General features: G+C 43.4%; 1 protein-coding gene across 5 annotated transcripts in view; it reads right to left on the bottom strand.

Annotated features, from left to right (window-relative positions):
• LCORL (ligand dependent nuclear receptor corepressor like) overlaps nucleotides 1-11,854 on the bottom strand; it is a 120,234-nt gene extending 108,380 nt beyond the window's left edge. For 3 of the 5 annotated variants that reach the window (XM_051619992.1, XM_051619996.1, XM_051619995.1), the window contains exon 1: nucleotides 11,688-11,854. In XM_051619992.1, coding sequence (XP_051475952.1) covers nucleotides 11,688-11,835 — 148 coding nt within the window. In that variant the 5' untranslated portion in view covers nucleotides 11,836-11,854. The remainder of the gene's footprint in view (nucleotides 1-11,687) is intronic. The other 2 variants (XM_051619993.1, XM_051619997.1) reach the window with 1 other exon arrangement.
• Nucleotides 11,855-12,166: the final 312 nt, after the last annotated feature.

Below are 12,166 nucleotides of genomic sequence, written 5' to 3'. Positions count from 1 at the left end.
TTAAACAGCTTCTCTACAAGGAACATGTAAGAATGCTTCAGCTTGGGGGATGGAAAAGATGGCCAAGGGAACACAGGTTAAATCTTCAGAAAAAATAAAACTGGAAAAAAACACATGAATAGGAAACACCTTTTCCATCCTTCAACTTTTAAAAGTAATGGTTTCATATGATGTTTCTACTTCTTGTTTTAGGACAAGCAGAAGAGTCATATAAACATAGTATAACCAGGGGACACCAGAGAACCACTGAAGTTTTACATTGCTTTGAAATCACACACCCACACAAAAACAACAATAACTTATGGTGGAATAATTCAGTAAATCAGATTTGAAAACCAAGAAAACTTCCCCCCCCCCCCCCCAAGGATTAAGACAAGTGTCACTGAAAGCTGCAAGATATTTTGAAAATAATATTATATATTATTAATATTTTCCCTAACCCACCACTGGCTGCAGAAAACAGATCCCAGACTATACAGACTTGCTCTGATCTAGTAGAGCTGTTCTTATCTGATGATGCAGAGACAGATTATTATGACCCCGATTCAACACTGTCTGGACTACACTTTGAAATACTGTTTAGTGTGACTCTGTAGAACCCATTCAAATTGGAACAGGAAGAAAGGAAAATACTCAAACAGATGACAAGAACAGAGAGCTTATTATAGCCTCTACACTGCAACTGGGATCGTACCACAGTGCAGACAGCAAATTTTGGACAATTAAGTCCTTCCAAACTGCTACTGATTAGCATGTGAAAGTCTGATAACAAGGTAACATATTTCCTGACCTGGCAAGATTGCCAGAGAATAACATTACCTGAATAAGGTGGTAGGAAGAAGTACACACCCCTTTTCCTCAAGTATCGTGAGATCGGACACTTGACAGCAGTACACATAGAAATAAATAGGTGAGACCAGACGCTCAGAGAAAGACATCACGCAAGTCTCCTGGACTGAAAAGTGGAAAGTATAATTTATCTTGATGATCATGTTTGTGGTGTAAGGCAAGTAAATTGTGAGGCCACTCCACATAGAAATGTAAAAAAAAACAAAAGCTAAGAGAAAACTATTGGTGGAGACAGAAAAAGTTCTGAAGTTTGCTTTAATGTCACTGACAATAAATGAAAGGTTTAGAAGCAAAACTAGATGGTTTTAAGGTAGGAAGTCAAAGATAGGAAATGAATGCTTACGAAAGCTGAAGGATGGAGACATAGGGTGGTCCAGGAAGAATAAGAAAATTTAAGGAGTATAAACCAGAATAACAGGTAAGTCCACAGTCACTGTATTATTCAGCTGGTAGCACAGCAAGCTTCTGAGAGTTTGGCACAGTTAGCACAGGAGTCCTTATACACAACAGTCTAACGCAGCAGTAGATCCTAAGTAGGTTTGATTTTTCTTCCCCCACATCAGATAGCTAAAATCAGAATGACCTGCACCTGAACCACAGGTAATGAAGCAGTAGCTATATGATAATAATTCTCATATTCAGATTAGGAGGCTTAATAGTTACACTTAAGCAAAGCCGAATGTTCACATTTAACTCTCAGCTCTGTGAGCCAAACTGACAGCTGCAATCACTAGCTGGGGTCCTTTAAAGGAGTATTCTGTACTATAATCTACATCATATACAGCAGCAGTGTTAGTTCACCGTAATCAAAAGATGTCCAGCAGTTTTACTCCAGTGGTATTTTAACCTGGCATTATAAAATGGTGCACTGCTTTTAGAATGGAAAATAAGACTTCTAAATTAGATGTACAAAGCTTTTTGACAGAAGTTATGAAGAACAGCAGCATATTCAACCCTAGATTAATTGCACTGCCCTCTGACCTATTAGACTAGAAATACACTAAAGCTAGTTTATAAAGCAGTGGAATTACGATGGTGAGAACTATTACTCATACATAAGATTTTAGCTAGCCTTTAATTAAAGTGATCTGAAGAAGCTGGGAACTGTGGAAGGAGGAAGATAATTATTTAACCCTTATCTGAAAATTAAGCATTTTTAAAACCAGTTGGTAGCATTTTAGAATAAAACACATTGCAAAACAACAGTTGTTTTTTTTCCACTGAACAGCTCTTTAAACACAAATATTCAATACCTAGGTGCCACAAAAATTAGGATGTCTCCTAATCAGAAAGCAGGTCTCTACTAAATTTGACAGAAACTGAAAGCTAAGGAACATACAGTGCCACAAATTCAGTGAGTTTCAACCAACAGACTTTAAAAAAAATAGAAAAATCACATCTAGTGACATGTATCCTACTGTTACTCCTACAATACAACACATACTGCTATGGAGATGCAAGGCTCAATGGATGTCAAGAACAAAATAAAATTAAAGTGGCAGCTGAGACTCCAGAAGAACATCACAAAGTACAAACATTTATCTAAAACAAAGTTAATCCAGCTTCCAAAGATACTACACAGGCACTTGCAGCCCAGAAAGCCAACCATGTTCTGGGCTGCATCAAGAGAAGTGTGGCCAGCAGATTGAGGGAGGAGATTCTCCTTCTCTACTCTGCTCTCGTGAGACCCCACCTGGAGTACTGTGTCTGATTCTGAAGCCCCCAAAACAAGAAGGACATGGAGCTCTTGGAGCAAGTCCAGAGGAGGGTCACAGTGATGATCAGAGGACTGGAGCACCTCTGCTATGAAGACAGGCTGAGACAGTTGGGGTTGTTCAGCCTGGAGAAGGCTCCAGGGAGACCTCACAGCAGCCTTCCAGTACCTGAAGGGGGCCTACAGGAAAGATGGGGACGGACTTTTAAGGGCCTGTAGCAAGAGGTAATGGATTAAAAGTGGAAGAAGGAAGATTTAGATTAGAAATTAGGAGAAAGTTATTCATTATAAGGGTGGTGAGACACTGGAACAGGTTGCCCAGGGAAGTTGTGCATGTCCAATCCCTGGAAGTATTGAACAACAGGCTGGATGGGGCTCTAAGCAACCTGGACTAGTAGTAGGTGTCCTTGCCCAGCCAGGGGGGTTAGAACTAGATGATATTTAAGTTTCCTTCCAATTCTAACCTTTGTATGATTCTATGAACCTGGTCTGTGCTAGAAGTGGAAGCAAAAAGATGACAACCTGACATATGGATCTTTGATCTACAGACTCACATGCTGCTGACCATACCCTGTAAAAAAGAATCCAACTTCTACTGCTCAATGCATGTCTGCGTATTCAGAGTCTCCTACTCTTTGTAATACTCTTATAGGCCCAAACAGATGAGCCACTACCATCTATCTTCCCTTCCCTGCACTCTCCTCCCTTCTTCTGGCTTCTCTATGCCTCTAGTAGATAGAAGGATAAAGTGATATCTTATCAGTGAGGGAAAAATAGATAAACGACATAATAACTTTAAGTCCTCAAATCAGGGTAGTTATTTTTGGGTTCTTCTTTGATGTATGGTAGTTAAACGTATGCCATTCTATTTTTCAGAGGTTGATATTAGACATAAATCACACAAATTCAGTTCTGTTCCAACCTATCTTATCAAAGTTCCTTCTAAGCACATGGAAGAGAGCAAGGTTCAAGAATAACATAAGACAGTGGTCCTAACTTAGAGTTTTACGGTAGGCAAGTCTATAAAGCTCTGGCTGACCTCTACAATTTACATAAATACACTGAACTCTAAAGGTTAGAATAACAACCTTATTTGAACCCCTGATACTTGAGTCATATTCAAGATGAAGGGACCCATTGTAACCCATACAATGGGTGAAAAATAAAGGCGAGGGCGGATAAAGGAAAGAGGTACTAATTTTTCCCATTGTAGCTGTAGGCAGTACAAGCCCTGGGTACTTGCCAGTAGCTGGAATACAGCTCTTCAACAACATACAGATATATTAATCTGATATATTAATCAGCATAACACAATCACAGAATATTAGGGGTTGAAGGGGACCTCTGGAGATCATAGAGTTCAACCCCAATGCCAGTACAGGACCACCACAGTATCTAGGGCAGGTCACTCAGAAAAGCATCCAGACAGGTCTTGAAAGTCTCCAGAGAAGGAGACTCCACAGCCTCTCTGGGCAGCCTCTTCCAGTGCTCCGTAACCCTTAAAGTAAAAAAGTTTTTTCTCACGTTGAGGTGGAACTTCTTGTGTTCCAGCTTGAATCCACTGTCCCTCGTCCCATCATAGGGCATGACTGAAAAAGACTGGCCCTTCCTTCTTGACACCCACCCTTCATACATTTATATACATTAATAAAAAATGCCTCTCAGTCTTCTCTAGACTGAACAGCCCTAGGTCTCTCAGCCTTTCTTCATAGGACAGGTGTTCCAGTCCATTAATCATCCTCACAGCCTTCTGCTAGACTCTCTCCAGTAAGTCCCTGTACTCTTGAACTGGGAAGCCCAGAACTGGACACAACACTCCAAGTGGTTTCTCACTAGGGAAAAGTAGAGGGGAAGGAGAACCTTCCTCGGCCTGCTGGACACAGTTTTCTTAATCCACCCCAGGATGCTATTGGCCTTCTTGGCCACAAGGGAACGTTGCTGCCCCCTGGATAACTTGTCCACTAGGAGTCCAACGTCCTTCTTCACAGAGCAGCTGTCTAGCAGGTTGGCTCCTAACCTATACTGGTACATGTTGTTCTTTCCCAGGTGCAGGACTCTACACTTGTTCTTGTTGAACCTTACTAGGTTCCTCTTTGCCCAGCTCTCCAGTCTGTCCAAATCTTGCAGAATGACCGCTCAGCCTTCCAGTCAATCAGCTGATCCTCCCAGTCTCCCTTACAAAACTACTAGTATTTATTACCGTATCAAGACGGTTCAGGAGATTCAACTAACAGAAAACAAGCCTAGACCAACAACAACAACAACAAAAAAAATAGGCCCCCCAAAGACTAACTTAACTCAAAAAGGGCAGTTCACTGTTATGACAAGTTCCACTACAAAGTGAGAACAATTGGAAAGATGCTATTGTTAGTGGCATTTTATTCTTGCTCCTGTCAACAATTTTGTTAATTAGAATGCCATTCAGCCAACTTAATTTCTAGCTCACTTCAACCCTTCCAAAAACTTGTTAAAATAGGCAGTTATTAAAATAAAAAGCCTCAATCTTCTCTTCAGTAAAGCCACTTACACTTTACTCAGGAGAGAAAGCAGTTATGTAGTCAACCTGATTAGGAAACTAATCCAAGTTACACTAGATCTGACATTTTCTTTCCTATTCTTCCTCCTGCCACATTTCCCTCCTGTTTTCTAGGTTAGTATTAAGCTATATTAGTTTTACAGTCTAGTTTAACTGTTTAATAAATGCTTATACCAGTTGACATGGGTCATGAAGATACTATGTACAGCGAGTTCAGAAAGAAAAACAGTATGATTGTCTTCTGCATCATAACCTCCCCCAAAGGCTGTCAACCTGAAACATTAATAGTTACTGAATTCAAGGAAAGAACTGAGACTGAGTTGCAATGACAATATCTGTACTTTATATTTTTGTTTTACACAAGTTCCAGCTTAAGTAACTCAGTGCCTACAATGTACAACGACTATCAGAGTTTAAATTTCTCAGCTCACTATCAGCCACAAAAAGTAAACAGCAACCATATAAGAACATACAATAAGGAAGTTCAAGTTATGCCTAAAAACTTTGATAAAGATCATGGTAGTTCATGGAACACTTAAAAACTGAACTGCTTCCACATCTCAGTATCTAGACATAAGGAGCACCAAAACATAATCAAAGGTTTAATCAACACTACTGGAGACAGGTATATCCACTTGCAAACTGCAACACATTTGTGTTCTGACTGCAAAAAAAAAATCGAAGCATTGCTTGCATCCCACACAGTCCATGGATTAACCTATGTAGCAGGTACAGTTTTGTCTTTCATAACATTGTGCTCCATACATCCTTACAACTGCAGGTTCACAAGAGAGCAGTGAACTAGTATTGCATCTACTGCTAGACACAGAATTTAAAAGGCAAGGGTGAAAGTTAAGTCTCTGGATGCATTACTTCAATTTTTCTTGCACAGTTTTCCCAAGTAAAAATTTCTCAAGAGTCAAACAAAAGGTATCCCTTCAAAAACATATCATGACAGCAGTATGCAATTACTTTCTGAAAGAAAAGCTGGTGAGTGAAATGGATTGTGAGAAGACATGGAAAAGAAACTGATTTAACACTACATATGTGAAACAAAGATAGTCCAACACAAGCAAAACAAGCCCCATGTGTCTTCTCTTATTTCAACCTAGTCAGTTAATGCAATACATACACAGCAGCAACTTGCAATGACATACACAAACACTCACCCCGACCATTTCCCCCTCTTTTGTTTATGTGCTTAGTTCAGGGGAAATCAGGATGCTATGTTTGGGTCTTTGTCACACTCCTGGCAGCTGACGGTGCTATCAGCAGCTAAAACAATCCAATGGCTTAGTTTTATTACCCATATTGCTTCTGTCATGCAGTCCCACCCCCATTCCTTGTCTTTGCACCAGCATTCATCAGATTTTAATTTACTTGCAAGCCACTAACTCCTCTCAACAGCTAAGGCAGATCAGACAGGGGTCCAATGGATGCCGATACAAGCAGGAGGAACAAGCAGCCAGAATTAACATTTCTCCATTCTGGTTCTGTGAGGTTTGATGATGGCACTTCACTGTATTCTTAGATTGTAGTTTCACAGTAAGTGTTAAACACCAATGCTGACTTGAACACCTGCCTCTGTAATACTAGTTGGAGCTTTCTCTTACATTATACCATCTTCCGTCATTGCATCAAAAACTGCCCTTGAATCTGCGCTGTGATTCTGATCTTGATTTAATTCCTGTTCTTCTTCCAACAACTGCAGTAACACTGAGATTACTTCCCTGATCTGTTTTATACTAGAATCACACCAAGAGTTTCACATCACAGCTCAAAGCACAACAGACCGACGGGAACACCTTACACCAGTGTCACTGCCCATCGCAGCCACAGCAAGTTTGTTTGCTGTGTACAGGAGCTAGAGTGCCAAGGAAGCAAGAGTTTAAAGGAGCTCTCTTTCTGAAATAATTCTTGTGTACAGTCTGACAGTGGCTTGATAGGCAAGAGAGCATCTAGCCATCAAAAAAAAAAAAATCACTAGCAGACAGACAAGAACACTATGGATGTATGCACTTGGAAGGACAGCATGTTCAAAAACATTTAAGTTGGAGCAGAAGTTCAAAATTTTTCAAAAAACCAGTCTAGATCCATCAAAACACAATTAGATGCATCAGTGTATCTCAGAGGGGAAAAAGTCTGAAAAAATATAACAATAGCAGAGGAGTATTTGTATGCTATATTCCACAAGCACATAGAAATGGTTTTACACTTTGATAAAATTTCAACTTTCATAACAAAGCAATACCAAGGCTATTTCCTGTCAAATGCATGCCCTTGAGCTGCAGCAGTAAAACTTCCACCCTTCTGCTCCCCAAAAAATAGCAATGCATTTTTTTTTAAATTACTTAATATTTTAAACTTTAATTTTCACAACAAAAGATTATTCACAGTCTTATGTTTTCACAATATAATGCAAGGCCCTAGCAAGATTTCAACTCCCATGATTGGAGTTACCTGGTACTTCCCATTAAAAAGCCTGAAGTTACTGCTCAAAACTTCACCCACAGGACACCACGATAATACAGTAAAAAGCACTGTTTCATGCTGAATTGAGCTGCAGTAATTACTAGTTTCTCCTCTGCACCTATTCATGAAAGTTATTTGGACTAAATGTACTTGATAACACTCTACTTGTAAAGTTCAAATTAAATCGGTCAGTGTGATCAATGACTGCTTGGAAAAACTCAAGTTTCTTAAGGCTTACCACAGTATGAATCTAGACTTCTGTAGCTCCATACTACCAAAGCCTCTCAAGCCAATGGAATGCATTTAACCAATTCACATTGCGAAGTTGTAATCAGAGAGCACCAAAGAGCAATTTTTAGCCATTTTAATGTATTTAACTAGTCTATTAATATTCACCTCTATTAAATATCTTGCCATTTAAGCTCCCAGGGAACTCAGTTGCTGGCTAAGTTAGATACTTCAACTCTGAACTTACTGGCACTTTGCCATAAACTCAGAAGTTAGAATTAGGTTATTTGGTTTGCTAGTTATGTCACAAAGACTGTAGCAAGGACAAAACATACCAGCAAGTGCTGCTGTACACAGTACTTGTTAGCATATATTACACATGCTGTAAAAACACTGACAGAATCAAGATCTTCAGGTGCCTTCTAAAAGCATCTAGTTTTGACCTCTGATCAAGTCATGCAGGAGTTAGGTACATCCATAAGCACAAGTCTAGGAATCTTAGTGCTCAACATAATGCATGGTGTTTTACCATTTGGACAGCCATTTTGTACTGAACACCTGTTTAGAATTTCTGTTAATATATCCAATAATTTACAAGGTGAAGTCTGTTTTTACTTTCAAAATGTTTAGACATCAAGAGAATTCTCAGTAATGTCACTTTTTCTTCTCAAATTCTTTAAATGCTTGAACATTTTGACCTAAAACTTTAGATCATGCTCCTCATGTCAGAAATTAACATCACAGACTGGCAAAACCCAAGCTTTTAACTCTAAAGCCCACACAAACGTTCAAGTCCACAACCAGGATCTGACAAACAAAGAATCTGGCAATCCAGCCAAGGTGCCTAACCATCACTGATCCTCAAGCAAACACTACATGGCAGGCAACTGAGTATTATTTCTGTCTCCCTGTTGCACATACAAATGATCTGTTGACTATTAATCTCAAGATGGGCAATCACCTGTCTTGGAGGTATTATCTGTGGCTCAGTTTACCATTTCCATGAAGTGAGTGAATGAGGAATCCTTTACAGATAAAGGATTACAAACTGCTCAAGTGATTATACTACAGAAATGCAAATATAAAATCTAGTATCAATATGGTAAGTGATACAAGACATCAAGACAAAGTTATTCCTTCAAAGGTTTTAGCAGAAACAAATGACATGTTCAAGGAGTCTGTACTTGCTTGCTTCACATTCTGAACATCATGCTTGACAAATTATAGTCCACAGAACCATATCACATTTCAACATTTTTTGAATTAAAAAAATGCTAAGGGTAGGCAGAATCATCTAAGTTTTTGTTAGTGGTGCTTTTTTGTGGTTTAGGATTGAAAGTAAGCTAGTTCAAGAATTGGGACTACTACTTCATGTTGTTTTCCTCACTTTGCTACAAATGCATGATTATTGAAGAGGGTAGAGAAAGAAAAAAACAGTACTCCAAAACCCTCATATTCACCACTCCTCCCCCCACAGTGTTGCCACTTCAGCCATCAACCCAGCAATTGTTCAGACCTTGCAGTTAATACTAACTTTATATTAGACTCCAAAACCTGAGGAATACTTTGCCAAGAACAACTAACTGTTTTTACTTTGGAAGTTAATTTGAGCTAGTGTAGGAGGTTATTTTACAAAAGTAAATGCTACTGAATTTCAAAAGGAGTAATGAAAAAAACCACAACCCAGACCTGTTACCTGTTACCAATAACCTACTCACTTTCTTGCCACTTTGTTTACACTTTCTTTGGATAAGGGCTGCTCAAGAGGCATGCCAAGGAACAGTTCTTAACCAAGATAGCTCTTTGCTAGCTATTAAACCACAACCAATGTCCTTCCTCCTTAGCAGTTGCTTATCATTTCAGACCTCCTTTATATTAACTGAATTTTGCATCATGAATATATAAAGAAATCATATCCTAAATAACTTTTAGCCCAAGGAAAAGAAAACAGAGCATGAAGCAACGCCACAGTGCAATCAGTGTAAAATATGTCATTATGTTATGGTTTTACACTTTGCAATGCTCAGTGAAAAAACAACTCAAAAAAAAAAACCCAACTTTGAAGAAGTCCCCTAAATACAACAGATCTGCTCAGGAGAGGACCCAGCGTTTGGCAAAATTGTGTCTTACAGAGCACTCATTACATTTCTTTGCAGCCCTTGTCTGTGGGTCATGCTGTGCCATCATGTTGCTGAAATACATCTCGACAGCACACCATCACCACCTGGAAGTCTCTTCAGTGGTTAATTGTTAAGCAGACTTTTAGGATTTTAGTTTAAGTTTAAAACTGAAATGCCATTAAATAACAGCTAACCAGAGGTACAGCCACTTTAATATTGTCAGTTACCAGTCCAGATTTAAGTTTGTGACAGCCCCTATGGTAATGAACTAGCTCTCCCTCTATGTAATTAAACGGCATTCCATCCACAAGCAGCATTAGGTAATGTATTAGTGTATGAGAATACATAAATATTGTTTTCCTAAACAATACTATAACTTGAAGGATTAAAAAGACAGTGCAAGCATACACAGGTATCATAGTATAGACAGGTGTTAGAACGGATGTTTAAAAAGGCTATTGAGGCAACACAGCAAGAAGTGTGTGTGAATAAGATAACAGGTTACTGAAAATACGTAAAAAATCCCCCACAAACTCTGGCAAATCTAGTCGCCTGTAATTACAAGTGTACCTAACTGTTCGGTATTCGCTTCTTACTTTGATCTCGCCTCAAGCGGAGGGAGAAACACTGAATGAATTGCTGGTTACCCTCCCAGTTACGCCTAGAGAGGGCTTCCATCGCGCAGCCATCAGGGAGGATCAGTACTGACACCAGCCTACTACCTGAGGATCAAGGATTTTACCTACTTCTCTACGAAGAGAAACGATACAAATAAACAGTTCCTGGCATCTCTCTGTTCACTCCCCCCATCCACCCCAACAAAGCTCCCACACCGAAGCGTTGAGGTGGCAGCGCCGCGGCGGCACACGGAACGAATGCCAGCACTCAGGGCGGGCAGCCTGCTCGCCGGGAAGGGGCAGGGCAGGGAGGGCAGCGGCGGCGGCGGCCGTTACCCCGGCGGGCCGCCGGGCAGGGAGGGCAGCGGCGGCCGTTACCCCGGCGGGCCGCCGGGCTGCCCCTGCCGCCGCTCCCCGGTCGAGGCTCGCCCAGCGCGCTAACAGCGCCGAAGCGGCCGCCCGGGCCCGCGCGCCCCCGCCCAGGGACGCGGGGGAGTCACGTGAGCCGGGGGAACCTCACGGCACGAGAGCCACCGGGGCAGCCCCGGGAGCCTGGTGGGGGGGGGGGGGGAGCGCGAGGGGAGAACTGCCGTCGCCATGACAACTTCCAGGGGGAGGGAAAACTTCAAATCCCAACCGTCAGTGCAGGAGCGGCTGCCTCTTAAAGGCGCACGCACACACAGGCGGGCTCCCTCCCCCCTCCACCCCCCAGGCACTGGCGATGGAGGAGGAGAGGAGGGGGCAGCCACCGGCACTCACCGCGCCGACGGCAAGAAGCCGAGACAAAAGGACCCGAGTCCAGAAAGGGTCTCAGTCGGCGGCGAAGGCAGGGACCGAGCGGCGCCAACCGAAGCCCTAACACCCCCCTCCGCTGCCCGGGGGCGGCTGAGGACCTTCGCTTTCCCCCACAGACCCCGTCTCTGCTTCCGCCCTCCAAGAAAGCCGCGGTAGCCGCTCCTGCATCCCCGCTCGCCCCCATCCAGGGGTAGGGGGGCCAGAAAACCCGGGCTCGGCGCCTCGCCTGCTCCCGCTGCGGAGACCCCGCTCCCCGACTCGCCATCCCGGTCCCCTCAAGGACCCCGCTACCCCCTCTCCAGCCTCTCGGTCCCCCCACTACGGCCGGGATACCCCGCCGTCGCCCCCTCTCTTACCCACACAGTGCATGAGCCGGTGCCGCCAGGAGTCGAGTTCTCGGCGGACTCCCCTGCGCTCCGCCGTGCAGCGGGGGCTCCGGCACTGGGAGGCGGCGGCAGGAGGAGCGGGAGCCGCGGCGGCCATTCTGTCTGTTCCCTTTTCCATCTGCCTCTGACCTCACGCCCGCTCATTTACATACGAGCGCGCGCGCCACCCAGAAGAGCCGCGCGCTCCCCGGGCTCCTCTCCCTCCCCCTCCATCCCCCCTTTCCTCCTCGAGCGCGCGCTCGCCTTCCCCCCCCCCCCCCCCCCCCTTCCCCCCCATCAGCATCCGGGGCGGGGAGCGCGCGCCGCCTGGCGGGGTGATTGACACGTGCTCCCGCTCCCGGCCCTTCCGCGCCCCAGCAGGGCCTGCGGGCGGCGGGCCCGGCCGGTAACCGGGATGAAAGCGGACACCCCCCCCATCCCCGCCGCCGCCCCTGTCCCATCCATGTCCC

The sequence above is a fragment of the Apus apus genome, chromosome 4 (assembly GCF_020740795.1).
Source record: "Apus apus isolate bApuApu2 chromosome 4, bApuApu2.pri.cur, whole genome shotgun sequence".
Classification (NCBI taxonomy): Eukaryota; Metazoa; Chordata; class Aves; order Apodiformes; family Apodidae; genus Apus; species Apus apus.
This window is presented reverse-complemented; position numbering and strand designations above follow the sequence as displayed.